Source organism: Olea europaea, chromosome 11 (genome assembly GCF_002742605.1).
Source record: "Olea europaea var. sylvestris chromosome 11, O_europaea_v1, whole genome shotgun sequence".
NCBI classification, from domain to species: domain Eukaryota; kingdom Viridiplantae; phylum Streptophyta; class Magnoliopsida; order Lamiales; family Oleaceae; genus Olea; species Olea europaea.
This window is the reverse complement of record NC_036247.1, coordinates 32182589-32203067: the sequence shown is the minus strand read 5'-3', so window position 1 is coordinate 32203067 and position 20479 is coordinate 32182589. Positions and strand designations below refer to the sequence as shown.

Sequence of the window (20479 nt, the reverse complement as noted above, 5' to 3'; positions counted from 1 at the left end):
TTTATGAATTATCTTAATTTGAAAAAAAAATTAAATTCATTTTCCTTGTTTTGAATGTTTTCTAAAACGTTAAAAAGCCATTTCGAATTTTATGTTTTAATTTTTTTTCTGTTTTCGTAAAAGCATTTTTGAAAATAAAATATCACACACATTTCGAATGTTTTAGAAAATGGTTTAATTATATCTCACCCTCCTTATCAATGATCTGGAGATTAAGATATATTTAGAGTCAATGACCTGACTTGGAGTCTCATTATGAAAGTTCGACAATTAAAAAGAAAATATAATGATAAGCTGAGCAAAACATAAAAAAGAATTCTTGTAGTCCGCTCTATATTTCTAGAATTAAACGTGTGGTACATTCGGGGGATACTGAAGCGTGTACCTAATGGACACGCGGCAACCCCCGGTTGGAGGAAGCGCTTGTCCCACATGTGCTTCCTCCAATAGGAGTCGTCGTTTGTCCATTAGGTTCACGTTTCGATACTCCCGATGTACCAATACCATTATCGATATTTCTATGTTGGTTGGAACTTTTCAATGGGAGGAAAAGGAAATTAAAAAAAGATAATTTTGTTAGAGATTGTAGAAAAAGAAAAATCAACTCCACATTCATTTTACTTTCCCTTTATATCCATTATCCTAAGAAGCACCAATGCAAACACTAAAACGTCAACCAATAAATATGCGTTTCTTCTAGTGTCGATTATCGCTGCACTTTACTCAAACTCTTATTTCTCCTTTTGATTCACACTTCTTTCCAAGGAAGCAACCACCAACCACGCTACCAAAAAAATTAAAAAAAAAATCCTTCTCATCAAGAAAATGACACCCACCAATTTTGTCTCCATTTCTAACTAACCATTGACAAGGAAAAAGAGTGTTATAATAGAAATTCATCAGAATTTCCACTTGAAATCGATTTATAAGAAAAGGGCGTGTAAGGATTAAGGAATTCTTCATTAATTTCTTTCCCAACAAATATGTCACCATAATTTATAATCTTCTGTCGACAATGAAATGGCTATAATATTCTCAGTATTGGTAAGGTGGACCAATCATCGCGGAGGGTTCGCACGAGACAAGATGAGACTGGACAAAAGCTATTATTGCACCCCAATCTTTGGACATACACTAAACATTATTGATTCTAAGTACATAATTTAATAAATTAATGAATTATAGAACAATTAATTAATTACCAAAAGATGGCTGGAATAATCTCAAACAAGAAGCCCCTAGCCAGATTTTCATTGATCAAACCAAGTCCATACCGCCGCCAGCGCCACCGGTGAAACCGTTTTCTGACGAGGAGGTGGAGAGGGTGATCATGGCATTCAAATCGGAAACACTGTCCTGCAATGTCATTAGGAGATGGGATGTGCTAAAACTCATTGTTGGCTTTGCTCTTGGGACAATTGGAACTTCACACTCTCCTACCAGCATTTGGACAACCCCTCTCATTGTAGGCCTAGCCATTGGATCAGGTTGGGAACATGCCAATCCAACCATCAACACCCTCAACATCTCGGCCTCGTCGAAATCATTCCCCAGCCGTTGATCGGCCGCCACCAACAGCCGCCCTTCTCTATGTAGACTCCACACCCATTCCACCAAATTACTACTCACCCCAACTTTCCCCACCCCAGTAACTTCTTTCTCAATTGGCCTCCGTCCACTCGTCACCTCTAGCACCACCGCGCCATAGCTGAAAACGTCGGTTTTCTCAGTCGCCCTTCCGGTTAACAAATACTCGGGCGCCAAGTAACCCATTGTTCCAGCCGCCACTGTTGCATCAGGTGATTTGTCATGCTCAGTTTGCCTAGCCAATCCGAAATCACCTAATCTTGCATTGAAACCTTCATCCAACATAATGTTACTAGTCTTAACATCTCTATGAATCACTTGATTTTCACATTCTTGATGCAAATACGCCAAGGCAGATGCCACCCCGAGCAAAATTTTCTTCCGATGAGACCAAGATAAGATCATCCTCGACTCGAATAATGCCTTGTCAAGACTTCCATTACGCATCAAATCATAGACTAATAAAATTTCGCCTTTCTCGTGGCACCAACCTTGTAGCCTAACAAGATTTCTATGCCTTAGAGTTCCAATTATGGACAATTCGGATAAAAACTCTGCCTTCCCCTGTCCGGTATGACTACACCTCTTTACCGCCACTATGTCACCGTTGGCAGGCAATATCCCCTTATAAACCGTCCCAAATGCACCGTACCCGATAATTTGGGTCGAATTGAACCCTTTTGTGGCAAATTTTAGCTCCTTGTAACTAAATTCTTTGGGCATTTTGATCACATCGGAAGCCAAAGTCTCAGATTTTTTCACATGCTTGAATTTCTTTTTGTATGCCCAAATTACCATCAAAGTGCAAAAGGCAAGAAAAAATGTGCCGGCGGTTACCACCCCAACAACAGCCCCGGGACCATCTTTGCACAAATGGGAGTGACACTTCCCACCAGTTTTGCTCTCATGTGACGACGTAGTATTAGCAGCAGGTGCTAAAGAAGGTGGCGGCGGGTTCACTGTGTTCGCCGTTGGGTTCATTAGAGTAGAGGTGGGGGGCGGAGGTGGTATCTCCGGTGGCACCGAATTGGACTTGGGATTTTCATCAAAGGACGAACTGAAACTCCACCATTCAATGCTGTGAACCTCGGTGCTCCCCTGAGTAGATCCGGAGAACCCAACAAACATGAAATCATTAGCAACGTACTCGTGGAGATCAAGAGGGGCTGAGATAATGGGCTCTTTGGGTTTCAGATTAGAGTACGATATGTATACTTTGATTACACGAGTTGACCCAGAGTAATCGACCCACGAGTTGACCAGGTCGCCACTCTTGAGATCAACGCTGATGGTGTCCAAATCACCCACCGGGTTTGAAACCATTGAGTTCAGATCCAACCCCACGTGATTCCCGTTAATGTCCTTGAATTCAACGTCCATTAGAGTATCAAACTCCACCGCTACGACGCCGTTTCGAACTCCTTTCGAGTCCATGACACCCAAAAACCCACCGGCGTCGCCCACAGTCTGGTCGTCCGGCGAGATCACAAACGCCAAACCACCACCGATGGAGGACGGATTCAAATTCATCACGGAGAATGAGAAGAATGTAGAGAAGCTCGCCTGATTCTGGGTCCCGGGCTGCCGGAACCTAATGGGTTTGGAGTAGAGAATCTTTCCAGCACCGGAGTTCGGAACGGCCAGATCACGCGTAAGCCGCACACTCCCATTGTTCCAGTGTGCGTCGCCGAGTAGCTTCAAGCTCGTCAATGTCAGCGTCCCGAAATCAAATTCAGTCGCAGAGAAAACAGTACCAGTAAAAATAAAAAAGACAAATACGTTCACCAAAATTCTTGAGGAAAACCTGCCGGAAAATGACATCATGCTATATAGAACAACCCATTAGAGAAAAATAAACTCTTTTTTCAACTAAAGCAAAACCAATCAGAAGATCTGCAAAACAGATACAGTAAAAGAGAATGAAGGGGAGAGAGAAAGAAGTGTTAGGGAAGAAATCTAGGGACTTAAAAATATGAAGCAATACAAGGAAGCAAACAAATAATACTGAACAGAGTGTGAGCGGAGAAGAGTATCCAAAGAGGGGTGGAGAGAGGAAAAAAACATGTGGCTGACACGTGTTAATTCCAACGGTAATAATTTTTCGGTGTCCTAAAGATTTCTTTTTTAGATTTTCATGAGAAACTTTGCTACTGCCATGAATTCTTGCGTTCCAATGTTAACGTATGCAGTTTGTCTTTTAATTTTTGAAGATGATAATAATAATTTAATGGGGGAACATGCTTACATTGAACTATGGCTAACTTATGAAACCCTAAATTTAAGACATGAATGTAATAAAATTAATTTCATCTTTTGTGTTAAGACTCTCTCTAAAGGGAAACTTTTGGAAGTTCTATCTATCATAATTGTGCAATTTCGAAGGAATATCATAATACGCATTTCACGAACTGATAGAAGTAATACATCTCCTTTCATGCTATTCAGTCTCACTCGTGTTTAGCGTTAGTATAAATGATAATTCAATTATGCTACACATTAAGGGTTGACGCTAAATGATAATTCAACTGTGCTACACATTCAGGATTAAAAACATGGGTGACACGTGTCACCTCGCGATTTGACAGTTTGAAAAATTAAAATAAAAAACACCCAACAATTTACCGTTAACTCAGTCTATCTCCACCTTCCATGTTTTTAACCCTTGATTAACTGGTTTTATTCATGATAATTATATGACATTCATTTCAATACAAGTCAAATGATTCATTTAATTGAATCCATTAAGTGTGATTAACTAAAGTAATGCTATAACACCACTAAAGTTAGATATTATTTTTTTTTTTTTAGCCTCAATAAAAGTTAGAGTTGGGCTCCCCACCATCACCACCACCATAACAACACTTGCAAGTGCGCAATTTTGGGAAGAAAAAATGAATGAATGAAATAAAGGAAGTAAAAAAAGAGAGGAGAAGATATTAATAAGCAAGTTCGTGACTTATTTGAAAAGTAAAAAAAAAAAAATATACAATATTGCTTCAAAAAAAGATTAATGGCAGGATTTTAAACCATGGGACACATGTTAAATATTAGTTGGACGATTTGGAAAAAAAGAGCCAAACAAATGCTACCACTTGTCACATAATCTTGTCAACTCTCCCTGTTAAAGTAACTTTATTCAAAAAATATATATTATTGAAATCAAATTCTTGCATGTCGGTCACATCGAAATAATAACGTTTAATTTCATTTTAAATTTAACACAAATCGTCTTTTAAATTTGTTGGCCAAACCAACAAGAAAATCACCAATATTGCTAGCTTAGCCCGTTCAATTCGTCATTTTCATTTACTATTCAAAAATATTTAGCCTTTGTTTGGCATGAATTAAAATCATATTTTTAATAAATTTTGATAAAAATTGATGAAATGTGTGATTGAAATGTTCTATGTCCCATAAAATATGTAATTAAAATTAATTGTTGACTTTAACTTAAATTAAAATTTAAATATAAAGTCGTACCAAACATAGGCTTTAAAATTAAGCATAATTGAAAAGGATATAACAAAAAACTTGCATTTATCATTTATTTTTTATTTTGGTTGACAAATCCATCATCAAGAATTCTGAGATTTAAAATCCAGCTCAACCTGACTAGTCTGACCTGACTTTTTTCAGTTGAATTATATAACAGTAAAATCACTTTGAATCGGAGCCACCCACTCTATTCTGAAACGATCATAGTCTTCCGACTGTATAAACACGAAAAAAATTGAAACAAGGCATCAAACAAAATTAATAAATGGACTGTGTATCCCATTCTTAAAACACAATTTTCAGAAATGCCTTTAGTCAGTTGAATCGAAATGGGTCATCTGAGCCTTTTTCAATTATTTATCGATTGAAAAATGTCTGGAAAGGTGTTTGTGTGTCTGCGCACCGTGCAACCTTCGTGTGCTTGTAAAAACCTCAAGATGTGCCAGTATTCTTGACATGGCCTGCATATCGTGTTACCTTTGTATGCTTGACGGTGCTTGACAATGCCTGAAAATGTACCTGTGTCCCTGCCACGGACTGCACATCATGCTGTCTTCTTGTGCTTGAAAATGTGTCTGGGTCCTTGACATGACCTACACATGGTGCAACCTTCGTGTGCCTACATCCTTGGATTGGAGCCATTCGCTCTATTTTGAGACGATCGTTGTTCTCCTATGTCATAAACACGAAAAAAATTGATTGAAATTTGAACTTATAAAAAACAAAACATCAAACAAAATTAATAAATACCATTAAATAGGCTACGCATCCCATTCTTAAAACACAATTTTCAGAAATGCCCTTAGTCAGTTGAAACGAAATGGGTCATCTTCAATTATTTATTGATCGAAAAAGCCAATCAATATACATATGGATAATGAAAGAAAAAAGAAGAAAAAGGCCGATAATTGAGTGAAGTCAACAATGTGACATAGTGTGACAGTTCATAAGCTACTGGCTAGAAACCTACAGTTTATCTGATAATTGCAGTATTTTAACTTCGAAAGACGCCATGGATATAAAATATCTAAATTGGAAATATTTCATAATTAGACCAATCAAGAATGGGCTAGTTCCGTCAAATTTTAAATAAGACAAAATCAGTACATGTTTGCCAAAATTTTTAATTGCTTATAAGTATACCAAACTTCATATTTATTCATATATTTGTAGGATCTCCAATTTTTATATAATTTTTAATTATATATCTATAAGCAATTATAATTTTTTACAAGCATGCACTTAGCCCATGTTTGATTTAACTAAAATTATATTTCTAATAAAAGTTGACTAAATTTAAGATTGAAAAGTTGATATAATGAATCTTACAAATCGTGTAATTAAAAATAATTATTGATTTTGATTTAGTTTTATATAAAGTTTTTTAGTTAAACCAAACAAGAATTTAGTATTTTTTTTAAGGATAATTTAGTTAATGATGATGTATTTATATACAAAACTACTTAAATTTTAATAGAATCTATTTTAATCTAAACTCTTGTCCTTTCAGAAAGAACCAACTAATCTTTAGCAAGACAAGTCCAATTTTAATAGGTTGGAAATAGCATATTTTATAAAATTAGAGTTTTTTTTTAAATAAATTATGAATATAACAAGTTCAGACATAAGGTAATTTTAACTATAAAGCATGTACTTGAAAGAAAAATAAAAAAAGGAAAAATTAAAATATTAACCATTGACAAGACCCACTTTACATTTGCTTTGACGCAATCTCTAGAAATAATTCATTTCTCTCTTCACGCACAAAATTATTATCGTAATCAATTGACTCATCAAGGTAAAGTATTATAACGTTGATCTAATCAAACATGGGACCGGAAAAAATTGGTCCATCCTTCAGTGATGTTTCACTTTCCTTTTTCTTTTTCTTTTTTTTCTTTTTTTTTTTAATTATTTTTGAGGCAGAGGAGAATTTAATAATTTAGAAGGGGCTTTAATTTTTGTTTGGAAAATTTTGGAAATGGGGAATATTATATTTACACACAATAAATTCTTGCATATTAGGTCGGTCGAATGTGATAGAAAAGAGACAGGTTAATATAACTTTTTACGATCCAACATCGCCCTAGAAAGAATAAAATATAAGAATAAACCTCCTGTACAGACCCATTTGCACAGGGTCTGTACAGGGCCTCTCACATGAGGGTGGACCCCACATATTAGTTCATTAATATGCCACACATTTTAGGGAGATGCTATTCGTACAGACCCATTTGCATAGGGTCTGTACAGATGCTCTTACATGGGGTGGACCCCACACATGGAGCTCTCACAGACCCTCTGCAAATGGGCCTGCAAGAATAGCATCTCCCTAAAATGTAATGTGGGATTAAAACTGTCACTTTGCACAATTACTGGTGGCATATTAATGAACTAATTCTTACAGAAATTGGGAATAATTGTGACAATCAATTACAAGAATTATATTCATATTCAATTTCGAGTATATTTACTACACATCAAAGTGAACAAGTGTGATGCCACAAGTTAAATACATCAAGTCGACTGTTCAAATTTGGACATGTCTGGCTACAATCTGATAGAATTTCTAGTGTTTTATTGTTTCTTCTTCAACAATTTCGTCCATTGATAACCGATGCATTTCAGTAGGCACTGAAGAAGACGGGAGTTGAAATGAAGAAAATTCAGCTGGATTATCAGTGGTCAATTCCCGAGTTATTGACAAACAAGTTCTTGGAGATTCCATAACTACTTGTTCTCGTTTCTTCCTCTTGTCTCTAACCTCGGCATGCCATGTCTTTAAGATTGTAGCTATTTTTTCCTCGAGTGTCTTGCTCTTGAATTGAGAACCCATCTGTTAATTAAATTACTGAATTACACACGAACTAAATGAAATGTTCTCGAGTGTCTAAGAAACGTCATTTTCACGTGTTGGACATATAGAGCTAGAAATATTAACTTTTGTTTAGATCTATTGGTGTAATAAATTAGTCAATCACCTGTGTCACAAGGGCATACAGTGGAAGAGTAATGTAACTGCAAAGAACTTGGACTGTCACCCTGAAGAATGCATGGGAATTAAGTAATTTACTATCAAAATCAGGTCTTAACTGCATCAGAAGGCTCAAAATCATCCCAGATAAACAGATAGGAAAATTTTACCACTTACGCGAGAACTATTCTAGTGACAATAATCGCATCGTACTCATGGTAACAAGAATCATAACCAAATTGTATCTGCAAAGAAATTTATCGGTGAAATTAATCTAAGAAATTAATTTAGGAAGTTTGAATAGAAAGTAGAGAGGAGCGCTTACGGTGACCCAAATGAAAAAGGCCAGCTCAAATGCATTCTGAAGTAAACAACGAGATATTAGTATATGTTTGAATAAGTTGTATTCTTACTGCAATTATTTTTAGTACATGGTATTGGATATGACTCAACAATGTCGTGAACTAAACAATATAACACTTAAAGCCGGCTCAAGCATTGGTCGGGTTAGTCACTAGCCTAAGGCCACCAATTTTTAATATTTATATACTTTTACTTTTTTTATGATAATTCTATAGGTAAAATTAATAGAATTCAAAAATGATTAAAGATTACAATTCATTTTTTAGTTAGTAACACATCAATAATTTGAATCTTTTATTTTAACAAAGAAAATTCCGCCAATAAATTAATTAATAACAATATAAAATTATATACCAATAACTAATAATCGGTAACTACAAGAAAGGGAAAACGATATATTTTTCTTATTTGCAAGTATCTTATTTTGTGAATGACACTGACGACTTCCCCTCGGTGCTTAAGCATAATCAGTGATTCTTGACCACATCTTTGATGATATTGCTGTAAGTAATTGCTTATGAAGGCGTATCAATGATCACCAATGATATCGCTATCCATTATTTAGTTAGAATCACCAAAGTACGCATCCAATATACTTCACTGAAAATATTAAGATTGATAATCGGTTACAACAAGTGTACCTGATCACCAACGATATCCCTATCGATAATTCTATCCAAATCACCAATCATCATATTTTCGTCAAATTATCTATTTCGTCTGATTTTTTATGTTATTTTTGAGAAGGTTCACTCGATAATTTTGCCTAAAGCCCTCAAAATGCTCGAGTCACCTATGATAGCACTATTGACCAATAATTTTTTTTGTTGCGGGGAAGGTATACATACCACGAAAAGCGTCAAATGCACAAGATGTAGAACAAATCTTGGCTGTCCAAACCAAAAGAGATCATCGTTGGGTTCAACCAAAGGGGCTCCTACAGTAACACTGTTCTGGTTTTTGAGTCGAAGAGCCATCTTTGCAACAATGACTTCAAGTTTAGCTCCAAGTAATAGCACGATCTACATGCGTAAAAATTGTAGAATTTATCCTTCTCAGACTGAATTTAAAGAAAAAAGAAATATATAAAATACGGACATACCAAAAGTGGAATGAATGATATCCAAAGATATAAATGCCATCCTAATTCAAGTTCACAAGTGGTTTAATTAGAAGCTTATGCACACTGACACTATACAAATAGTATATTGTACATTAATTTGTTACCATGAACATCCACCAGGAAGAAGATAACAACTAGAAACCACATAAGAGGGCTGTCAAATAAGATTAACTGTTAGAAAAACAGGCAAAATACATAATATTTAGTGTAAATTCGACTTATAAGGCAAAAACTAGAACCTGATGCTAACCACGACTTTAAAATCTTCATCCAACGAACGCTCTATATACTTTTGGAAGTTGAAATTGTTGTACCTTGAAGACAAATGAGCCTGCAATTTTTAAGAAAAGTAAGTGTTTATGAAACATAAAAAAGCAATTAGGAAAATCGAGGTGGCGAAAAAAGTATCTTTACTGTGATAAAACCATGTCTGAGGGTGAAGTAATCAACTTTTGCCACTGAATTGAAGAATTGTCTGAAAAAACATTTCTGTTCTTGGTCGCAGTTAGTTAAAATTATTGCAATTTTATACATAATGAAACGAAAATGAGGATTCTGTGCTTACAATCCACAGTTGAGCTGATGTTTGTGTCCATGCTGTGTGTCGTCTTCCAAATGTAGTCTGCCTTGTGAATCTAAATCGATTTTGATCTGAATTTAATTTAAAGCAAATAACTAGTTCAAAAGGCACTATATCTTAAGATCGAAGTTCTTAAATGAATCCCTATTAAAGTAGAATTGGAACTTACAAACTAATATTAACTTATTACCAAAATAAACAAATGTTCTACTTTTGACTAAAATATAAATAAATAAATTACTACAACTAAGAATACAGAGATATTTTGTACTACAACGTTTAGTCCTAGCTACTTGACTTGATCAAAGATATTTGGAAAATGCTCATCTACTAGAAAAATGGTTGACAAAAGACTTGACACCTTCTCACAATCGTTAGGGCCCGCATGAATAAACAATTGGGAGAAAGAAGTGGTCCCACCCCCAAATATGTGTATAGGTCAACCATTTTGTCATGTATTTTCTGGCAGATGAGCATGGTCCAAGATATTTTATCCAATGCATGAATCCTATACTAATAAAATAATTCAAAATGTCGAAAGTCAAAATTTGACAATAACCAGTTGTGTGACTTCTGTGCTCCGTGTTCCTTGAAGGTCAGGTAAAAGGTTTTAATTTAAGTTAAAGTTAATAATTCATTTTAATTACATATTTTATGAAAATGAAATTACTTGAAATGTTCACTTTCACATATCCATTTATAAAAATGTCTACTTTCACAAATTTTTTGCAAAAATGTCCATTTTGGACCAAAATATTCTTGTGAACAATTTATGATTCCACACAAAGAAAAGAAGTAGACATTTTTGCAAAAATTTTATTGGCCAATAAATTTTTGACACGTAACCTGCCATATTTATTTAAAAAATGCACATGTCAAATCACAATAAAAGCTATTTTTTTCATTGACGCAGAAACGTCGAGAATTATATTTCAAGTATAGAGAATTGTCATGTTTGAAATGAAATGTCATTCTAGATATTTAAAATGTCGAGAATAACGTTTGAAATGTCAAGAACATTTAATATAGACATGTGTACTTTTAAAATATAAATGAGATTCAAATATCGAGAATAACATTTAAAATGTCGAGAACATCATTTTAATGTAACTTTTTATGAAAGCTATTTCTCGGAATCCACAACAAATTGAAAAAATAAATAAATTGTTTCTTTTTTCATAAAGGGCATAATAAACAATTTAGTGTTAAATTTAAGTGGACATTTTTCAATTGACACCCATGAAATTAGACATTTTGAAAATACCTCTATTATGAAATTCACAACTTTTTATTCATACATTTCATTAACTTTTATCAAAAATTACTAAAAATCTGATTTTGATCTCCATCAAACATGGACTGCAAAAATTAAACCAATTAATATGTTTATTTTTTAACCGTTTTAAGTTCTTAGACGAACGGGCTGTAACAGACATGTAAAGGTTTCATCATCAAGTCTCGTTTCCTGTGCCTATTTATACAAATTATTCATGAGACGAAATGCTGATTTAATATTAGGGGATTGCTATGTGTACATAATATTTTGTACATAATGGTGTGCTCCACTCACATAGTGAAGGGCCCACATGAATATAAGGGTCCCTCACCATGTGAGTAGATGACACCATTATGTACAACAAGATAATCCTATTAACGTACCGTTTGCAATTTGATAGTCGATTGATTGAGTTTCTTTCTCCCAAGCTTTCCAACGCTTCATCTGCGGGATACACAATTAATCTCAAATTTTGTGTTCAATAGAAAATTAAGAACATGGATTAATTGTAATTAATTAATTAATTATAATTACCTTGGCCCTTCCCAATGCCATGGTGAGGACACTATATACAATCTGCATAGCTGCTAATACAAATATGAATATTTGAAGCTGTTGAACCCCTTCTTGGCTCACTAATGATACCTTTCCCTGCTACAATATAAATTGATATATATATATTTTTTAATCGACCCTAGCAAATACAAAAAGAAAAAGAAAAACTCTTAAATAGTAAAACATATACTTTAGTGCAAGAATCAGTAGCATTGGTCCTCTGAGGGATCTTGCCAACATTTTCATTGTCACCGCCGTCATCATCAGATAATCGTCTGTATATATCTCTATTTTTCGAGATATTATCCAATAATCGAACATTTTCAAGATAACCAACATTCAAATGTTCGTGAATTTCCATGTTCTCTAACGACGCAGTGGTTTCTGCCTTGCGACATGGAAGCATAATTTCAGCCACCTTAGTCGAGACACAAATTTTCGAAATGCGCTCTTGAGTCATTGCCAGTAGAAGGGACATGAACCCTAGTAGCATAAGCTCTGTAAAATAAAAGAAACTCGACCTTAAATCAAGAGAATAACAAACTAAGCCTTATTCATAGTAAATTTGAGACCAACCCTTTATCTTAAACAATATAAATATACCGGATTTAAGCCTGCCAACAGCATCAATCAGTGCTGTTTTTCTATGCTTCTTGAGCCACTGCACATACAACTTCTATTTAGTAACAACTAATTATTCAGCCTTAAAAAACTTGCCATGTGAGTTTATAAGCCCAAGACACGAGTTTTCTTACGCTGGTAAGAAGGTGGATGGAGTGCTCGAGTAAGACAGAAACGGAGACGATGAAGAAGCAGACGGTGGCAAGAGCCCAACTTGGTGTGTGTTCCACTGAATCTTTGGCCGCCATGGACAACTTTTTATTGCCTGTTTTGTTACTTATATTCTTTTGTCATTAATATAAAAATGGACAAGTTATATTATTATGTATATATATATATATATATAGAGAGAGAGAGAGAGAGAGAGAGAGAGGGGGGAGGGGGGGAGACCAGGGAGGGCGAAGACTTTTTGTTGAGTCGAGCTTCGAGAAATTACGTAGCTTGAAGGTCATGAATTCAAACCACCAGTGCCCATTGATTTGTCAAAGTTCATATTAAAATCAAGTATGAAAAGTCATCCCTGACTTTGAGGTCATTTTCCAAAAAATTATAGTTCGTAGAAAAACTAATCAGGAGGTCCCATCAAACATTAAACATGATTTTAATATTTCTGATGATATTTTAATGAACAAGATAGCGATATTTGTTTTCATAACGTTAACAGTATATAATAAACTATTATTCTAAAATTTGTAAACATTAGGGACTAGATATATTTATTTTTTGATCATTATATACTTGGAAATTGCAATACACGTTTTCACACTTAAATCATTAAACGTGTAAATTGAATGGGAGGCAAATGAGTTTTAACAGCTAATTTATAATTTTTTTTGATAAATATCCTTTGAGAATTGAACACGCTCAATATGGTAACTATTTTTTTTTTTTTTAAACTTATTGATTAATGCTATATTTTAGTTTAGTTCTAGCATGTGTGGGCATTTGGTCTAGTGGTATGATTCTCGCTTAGGGTGCGAGAGGTCCCGAGGTCAATTCTCGGAATGCCCCAATTAATGTTTCTTTGTATTTTTTAGCCAATTAACAATTTATCAATTCTGTTGAGTAACAGAGCTTATTTTTCATCCTTCTATTGTTTTTTGTCTTTAATTAAAACATTAGATAAATAGTATAAAATGTCCACACCTTGCAGTGTCAATGTGTAAAATGTCATTACTTTTCATTTATTTGACAATTTCACCTCTATCTGAAGTGAAATGATAAAGAATTAATTACAATAATAGTCCCAAATTTTCAAAAAATTACAAATTAGTCACAAATATATAATTGAAAATAAAAGATGGTGATTCAATTAAGAGGTTAGTTGGATTGAAGAGGAGGCGGGAATAACAACTTTGTGGCAGTAGCTTGGATTTGAAGATGGTTCAATTGGTGGGATTTTAAAATAGACATTGTAGATGGGTGGCTGCTAGAGAGTTAAATTTGGGGGATTGGAGAGTATGGAACTTAGTGACGACCCTCAAATTATGGTGGCCGCTGGTGGTGAGGCAGCAGCGTTGATGGCCGCCTACGATATCGTAATCAAATGGTCTCGCCTTTGATATCACAATCAAATTAAGAACTAACTCAGTATCAAAAACTAGTCTTCAAGCTCCGCCCTTAAAATCTTGGTAATTTACCAAATTCCCATTGTGGGCAACTCCAACAAACCCTAATTTATAACCCGCAACAAAAGGTTGCACATTCTTGAGCATCGAGGATCCAACAGTAGAGTACCTAACATGGCTATTGCCATATCACTAGGCAATTTATCCAATTTCTATTCATTAAACACGTCAAACACAAGCCCTACAACCTTAATCGACTGAAGCACATTATCGTGAACCGACACGATTCCAACACCCTACTGGCCGCGGTGTTGGAGTGCATGAAGGGCTAAATACCAAAGGTGTGAGGCCTCGGTGTCATCGTAGATTCCCACCTCTCTGCACTTTTCACGTGGTTTGTCATCATCATCATTCTCTAAATTATTATCAGGGTTTTTTTGAATCTTTTTATGAGGAGATAAACTTATATATGGGATTTTTGGAAAGGGTGATATGGAGCAGTTTGTAGGATTCTGCGAGGATTTTAGGCCCGAAACAGTTTAAGGGTTTGGTTAGGTGCTAAGAGGATGATAAAAAAGAGAGCTTGGCAACAGTGGATTTCACAACGCGCGGAATTAATAGTAGTAGGGGTTGTGGTGGTGGTAGCAACGGCGGCCATGGGATGTATAGACAACAAATTAAAGAGTCATTATTTATTTTTTTAGTTTTAATTTTTAATTATATATTTGTGATTAATTTGTAATTTTTTGAAATTTTGGGATTATTGTTGCAATTAATTCTTTATCCTTTCATTTCATTTCGGGTGTGTTTGATTACATTTATTTTCCATGGAAAATATTAGTTTTCCATCCAAATTTTCACTTGGAGTGTTTGATTGCTATTTTTTTCCATGGAAAACATTTTTCAACTTTTGAAAATATGCCTAATTTTCCTTGTTTTTAAGGAAAATATTTTCCTTGGGTAAAGGTGGTTTTTATTTTCCACAAAAGATGGAAAATATTTTCTTTTCTAGGTAATATTTTCCATGTTAATCAAACACACTCTTCATTTCATTTCATTTCTTTTTTTTTAATAGGAGGGTAAAATCGTCTTTTTATTGAAAAATAGATGAAAATGACTTTTTGTGCAATAAAAGGTGAAAATATGGGTGAAAATACCAAAAAATGAAAGGTATAGATGTTTGGCACAATAATATTAAATGGTAGGGACATTTTGTGCTATTTGCCCTTAAAACATTTATTTGTAGTTTCTGTTTTCTTCTTTTGTCGTCGGGTATTTTTGTCACTTTACTCCGTCCCCATACCTGGTTAAGGTAGGGAGGGGCGGAGTGCGTCTTCTACCCTATTTCTATTTTATTTTTTGTATGTCTTTAGCTAGTGAATATTATTATTTTTTTCTTTTCAATTTGTTAAGAACAACTTATGTTCTCTTTAAAAATGATTATAAATCTTTTGTTCTTGTTTGATAGAAAATTTAAATTTGAAATTAACTTTAAACGGGCATAGGTAATAGGACGGAAACTAGATTTTCCATACGCGCTTTGGGTCAACGACCTCGTCTTGCCACGACGAGGCCCTACAAGTATCGAGTTGAATGTATTTTTTTGCCATGTCCTATACCTAATGAAAAATTAAGAAGAAAAAAGCCGCTAGCAAGCTCAATGCATAGAAGGGCTACAAGGGAAGATGGAAAAGGTTGATACATTTAAAGTAATATTGTCAAGACAGCTTAATCATTATGCACGACTAGCTTATCAAATAATAATCATCATCAGCCTCAACATGTGGTAAATGAAATAGTGATATTGTTTGTATGTTGAAAAAAATGTTAGAGAATCTCCAAAAAACTTTTTATTTATGAAGAGCATCTTATGTACAATAGAAATAATTTTTAGATTTAGAGTACAAAATTTATAAATTACAACAATACGCTCTATTTAACTCTTCATTTTGCTTTTTCTTATTGATTCTCTTCATATTATATTTAATATATTTTTTTATGGTTGTATTCCATGTATATAATGATTTACTTAATGGTTTATATACATAATACATATAATGTGGTGAGATATAATTGTATCAGAATTTTGAACAAAATAAAAGAAAATTCCCCACTCTTTTTTTTGACATCTTGTCTGTATGTGAAAAAATATTTACTATTTATGTACAAGTAGTGTTATTCAATTTTTTATATGTCAATAGTCAATCAACTTAAAATGTAATTTGAATAATTTAAGAAATGGAGTATTGAAATCTATGGCTTACTAAATGTAGTCATTATAAATAAGATCACAAAGTGGGTTTGAGTCTTTAAAGTTGAAGAGTCAAACTTACTTTCTATTTTAAAAAGTCAAAACAAAAAGTCTAACCTTATTTTTAAGCGTTAACTCTCAAAAATAAAGAGTACTATATATTTAGAGAGTGTTTTTTTCCCTTTTAGATATGTTCTAAAATGAGAAATAAAATAAAAAGAAAGGTAATATAAATAGTGATGGCAAAAAAATCTCGCTCCACCCTGTCCCAAATAGGGCAAAAAAACTCTCCCCGACTGATTGGCGGGGTGGTGCAAGGCACCCTGTTGTAGGGTAGGGGACGGGGCGGGGCATCCACCCCATAAAGAGGAAAAAAATTCATTTATAGACAAGTTACCCGTTAAAAATCTATTTTGAATTTGTATTTTATTCTCTAGTAATAGTATAATCCGAAATTTTTAAAATGTAAAAAATAAAATAAATAAATAAATAAAATAAAAATAAACGGGATAACAAACGAGGCAAAAACCTGCCCCGCCCGGACTCACCCCACTGCCATCCCTAAGTATAAAATAAAGTACCCATTCTATCCCATAAAAATAGACTTGGTTTTCCTTTTGTTTGTCTCAAATTATAAATCCTACCATTGTTTAGAGTATGGATGACTTTTTTTATTTTTTAATATGTCTCTAATTAATGTGTCATGTCAACAACAAATGTATACTCATATTTAAACAATTTTTAATGTCGGAATATATTAGGAAAAATATAAGAAATTTTTTATATTTTCATCTCTATTATTTACATTTCTTAATTTGTGTGAAAATAAAATTAAGTCTATCTTCATGAAACGAAGTGGAAAATATGTTGTAACAAAGTGTATAATGTCGTATTGACCTGGATATCAAGCGAGGGAATATTTTCCAAAGTCTACTTAAAATAATGACATCGGTCTTAATTTGATGATTCCAATTATGACAGTAATGTCAAAACACATAAATTTCACGAAGTTTCGATTGAGTATCAAACCCATGGGGGACCATTTGCATGTAGGGTAAAGCCTCTTGAGTCTCTCCCCACCTATCACAGAGGCCAGCTGGTGACCCCGATAATATAGCAAGATCCTTGCATATAAAAACATGTATGATGAATTTGGTACATAATACTAAAAATATATTTAATACGAGTATTTGGTGTTAAGTCAAGTCAAACTAACTTAACAATTGTATATGAGTTTAACATACGATATAAGTTAGCTCAAGTATAAAGAAGGCAGCCACCACACGAAGCGAATATTGAAAACTCATTAGGAAGGATAATTATTGACCTTGATTTCTGCGGACTACTATTTTGAATTTATATTTTATTCCCTAATAATAGTATAATCCGAAATTTTTAAAATGTAATAAATAAAATAAAAATAAATGGGGCAGTAAACGAGGCAAAAAGCTGCCCCTCCCTGACCCACCCCACTGCCATCCCTAAGTAGAAAATAAAGTACCCATTAATTCTATCCCATAAAAATAGACTTGATTTTCCTTTTATTTGTCCCAAATTATAAATCCTATCATTTTTTAGAGTATAGATGACTTTCTTTGTTTTTTAATATGTCTCTATTTAATGTGTTATGTCAACAACAAATATGTACTCATATTTAAACAATTTTTAATGTTTGAATATATTGGGAAAAATATAAGAAAAAATTTATATTTTCATCTCTATTATTTACATTTTTTAATTTGTGTGAAAATAAAATTAAGTCTATCTTCATGAAACGGAGTGGAAAATATGTTGTAACAAAGCGTATAATGTCGTATTGACCTGGATATCAAGCGATAGAATATTTTCTCGAAGTCTACTTAAAATAATGACATCGGTCTTAATTTGATGATTCCAATTATGAAAGTAACGTCAAAACAAATAAATTTCATGAAGTTTCGGGTGAGTATCAAACCCATGGGGGACCATTTGCATGTAGGGTAAAGCCTCTTGAGTCTCTCCCCACCTATCACAGGGGCCAGCTGGTGACCCCGATAATATAGCAAGATCCTTGCATATAAAAACATGTATGATGAATTTGGTACATAATACTAAAAAATATATTTAATACAAGTATTTGGTGTTAAGTCAAGTAAAACTAACTTAACAATTGTATATAGTTTAACATACGATATAAGTTAGCTCATGTATGAAGAAGGCAGCCACCACACGAAGCCAATATTGAAAACTCATTAGGAAGGATAATTGTTGACCTTGATTTCTGCGGACTATAGATGTCGGGCCCACTCGTACGCACATAAGCTAATTCCAACACGTGAAGATGGGTCGCTAGTTGTCAATACTCCGAAAATGTGGACGTGGGAGAAGCTCAACAACGTGAGCCAAATGTGTTTGAGTTCTGGCGTTATATTTGTGAAACGATTGTATAATGATACCCAAATGCAAATAACTCAATCAAAGCAAAATAATGTTAACTCAGTACAAAGTAAGAGTAAAATCGGTAAGAGAAAACAAGGAGTTGCTTTGAGTATCTAAAGTTGCATTAACCTTTCAATGTTACATGGAAGGGGTATTTCTTGAAGATACATGAATATTATTAAGGACATAGTTGTAGATGTAGAATATATTTCCTATTTTGATATGTATCCTAGACCTATATAATGGTTATACACGGTTGGAACAAGAATAACAATTGCTTTCTCTTTTATTGTGGTCTCTTCATTCTAATCCTCTCCCCGGTTTTATGGTATCAGAGCCAAGGGTTTTTGAGTAGGTAAAATGGAAAATTTGACCATGACAGGTCCACATAGAGATAAGGATTCTACTGCAACCTCTAAACCCATATCTAAAAGTGCACACATCCCGCCCTCCGGGGCACATTCAAGTTGGCGGAACAATCACATTGGGGGGCTCTGGAACCAAGCGTGGGGAGTTCGATTCCTGGAAGGCACAACTTGGAAGGCAAGATTTATCTTGGAAGGCAAGTTGCTGTAAGGCAGTAAAGAGGCTCCCTTCGGGGAAGGAGTAAAAGCCGTGTGGGAACTTGGGAACCAACAAGGGCACATCCCGCGATTTACCTCCCTGAGCTGCTGAGGGGCCGGAGGTTCAGGGACGAGGATATAGTCTGGCGCAAGCTGGGACACCTCATTAAAAAAAAAAAAAAAAAAAAAGTTTCATCCACAAGAAGACATTCATGTTTTGTTTTCATAATTAAGTGGGCCATAGGCCCATATATAACAACCTTAAAGTGTACAGACCAGCTGGTAGTGAGAATGAAATTTCTGTCCTATGATAAAGCGTCTCATTTGTCAAATGTCATATTCGACGTTGTAGAGAAAAGAAAATTTGCTAGTTATGACGAGTGTTTCCAAAAAATTTATGTGCATGGGCCCAACACGTAGAATAAAATTGTTGTGGAAACTTTTTCTAGAAGGGTGCACTTGACTCGTGAACATCGTTTTATTGGAGTTAATAGGTGAAAGCACATAACCGATTTACGAGCTAATGAAGATTTTATTCATAATTGAATAATACTCGATGTTTTGTGTTGCACAAATTCTAAAATTGTTGTTTAATTGCAAATATTGAAGTCGGGTCATTTTTTACAGAAAAAATTGAGTTATTATCCTATGTTAATAACAAGTGTAAATATCGATATGATATCGAAGAGTTATTGCTTACAGATGCTACACTACAGTAACAAGTCGGATTAAAAAAAAAAAAGTGGGGTAACCCTACCCTACCACTATTTGTTTTTGTTTTTTGTACTTGCAAATTAACCAAGAAATGTACTACTGAAACATATTGTGAGGAGATTATTGATCCAATAATTTGCAATAAAAAAAGAAGTAATCATCAATCATGTTTGTTGGTTAAACCTCAGGAAAGTTGAAAGTTAAATTATTAAATTAATTTGTGAAAAACCAAATCAGTGAGATTATTATTTTAATCCATAATCAAGAATTAGCCCTAGATAATTTGATCCAATTGGGCCACCATGTTGAGTTGGTACTATGAAATCTTATCTTGACATAGTCTCTGTAGAAATCTAACTTCCAATTAGAAACCCCCATTGGAAAGTACACT

General features: G+C 34.1%; 3 protein-coding genes and 1 non-coding gene across 6 annotated transcripts in view; 2 read left to right on the top strand and 2 right to left on the bottom strand.

Moving 5' to 3' along the window:
* Positions 1-966: 966 nt before the first annotated feature.
* Positions 967-3616, bottom strand: LOC111404094 (L-type lectin-domain containing receptor kinase VIII.1-like). The gene has a single exon (XM_023032828.1). It carries the CDS (start codon positions 3409-3411, stop codon positions 1258-1260), a length of 2154 nt encoding a protein of 717 aa, XP_022888596.1. The 5' UTR covers positions 3412-3616; the 3' UTR covers positions 967-1257.
* Positions 3617-7505: 3889 nt separating this feature from the next.
* On the bottom strand, positions 7506-12864 carry LOC111404092 (MLO-like protein 3). Of its 3 annotated transcripts, none has more exons than XM_023032825.1 (15): positions 12709-12864; positions 12557-12614; positions 12144-12451; positions 11933-12052; positions 11782-11842; positions 10108-10193; positions 9957-10031; positions 9782-9873; positions 9647-9696; positions 9522-9562; positions 9268-9441; positions 8382-8417; positions 8234-8301; positions 8064-8124; positions 7506-7918 (listed from the first exon to the last, which is right to left on the bottom strand). In XM_023032825.1, exons 1-15 carry the CDS (start codon positions 12820-12822, stop codon positions 7652-7654), a joined length of 1611 nt encoding a protein of 536 aa, XP_022888593.1. In that variant the 5' UTR covers positions 12823-12864; the 3' UTR covers positions 7506-7651. The 3 variants fall into 3 exon arrangements, with proteins under 3 accessions (XP_022888593.1, XP_022888594.1, XP_022888595.1); XM_023032826.1 differs by having other exon boundaries at positions 11933-12049; XM_023032827.1 differs by lacking the exon at positions 9957-10031.
* A 649-nt stretch (positions 12865-13513) lies between these two features.
* On the top strand, positions 13514-13585 carry TRNAP-AGG. The gene has a single exon. It is a non-coding gene; the product is annotated as a tRNA-Pro (tRNA).
* A 449-nt stretch (positions 13586-14034) lies between these two features.
* LOC111404729 (uncharacterized protein K02A2.6-like) overlaps positions 14035-20479 on the top strand; it is a 10908-nt gene continuing 4463 nt past the window's right edge. Inside the window, exon 1 of the mRNA XM_023033495.1 lies at positions 14035-14112. Within this exon, the coding sequence (XP_022889263.1) occupies positions 14035-14112 (78 nt within the window). The remainder of the gene's footprint in view (positions 14113-20479) is intronic.

Bases quoted from the DNA above. Each gene is read 5' to 3' on its own strand.
- LOC111404094 (XM_023032828.1), bottom strand. From the start codon at position 3,411: ATGATGTCATTTTCCGGCAGGTTTTCCTCAAGAATTTTGGTGAACGTA.
- LOC111404092 (XM_023032825.1), bottom strand. From the start codon at position 12,822: ATGGCGGCCAAAGATTCAGTGGAACACACACCAAGTTGGGCTCTTGCC. The intron at 12,452-12,556 runs GTATATTTATAT...TTTATTTTACAG, and splicing joins TGTTGGCAGGCTTAAATCCG to AGCTTATGCTACTAGGGTTC. The intron at 9,697-9,781 runs GTTCTAGTTTTT...CTTATTTGACAG, and splicing joins AAAGTCGTGGTTAGCATCAG to CCCTCTTATGTGGTTTCTAG.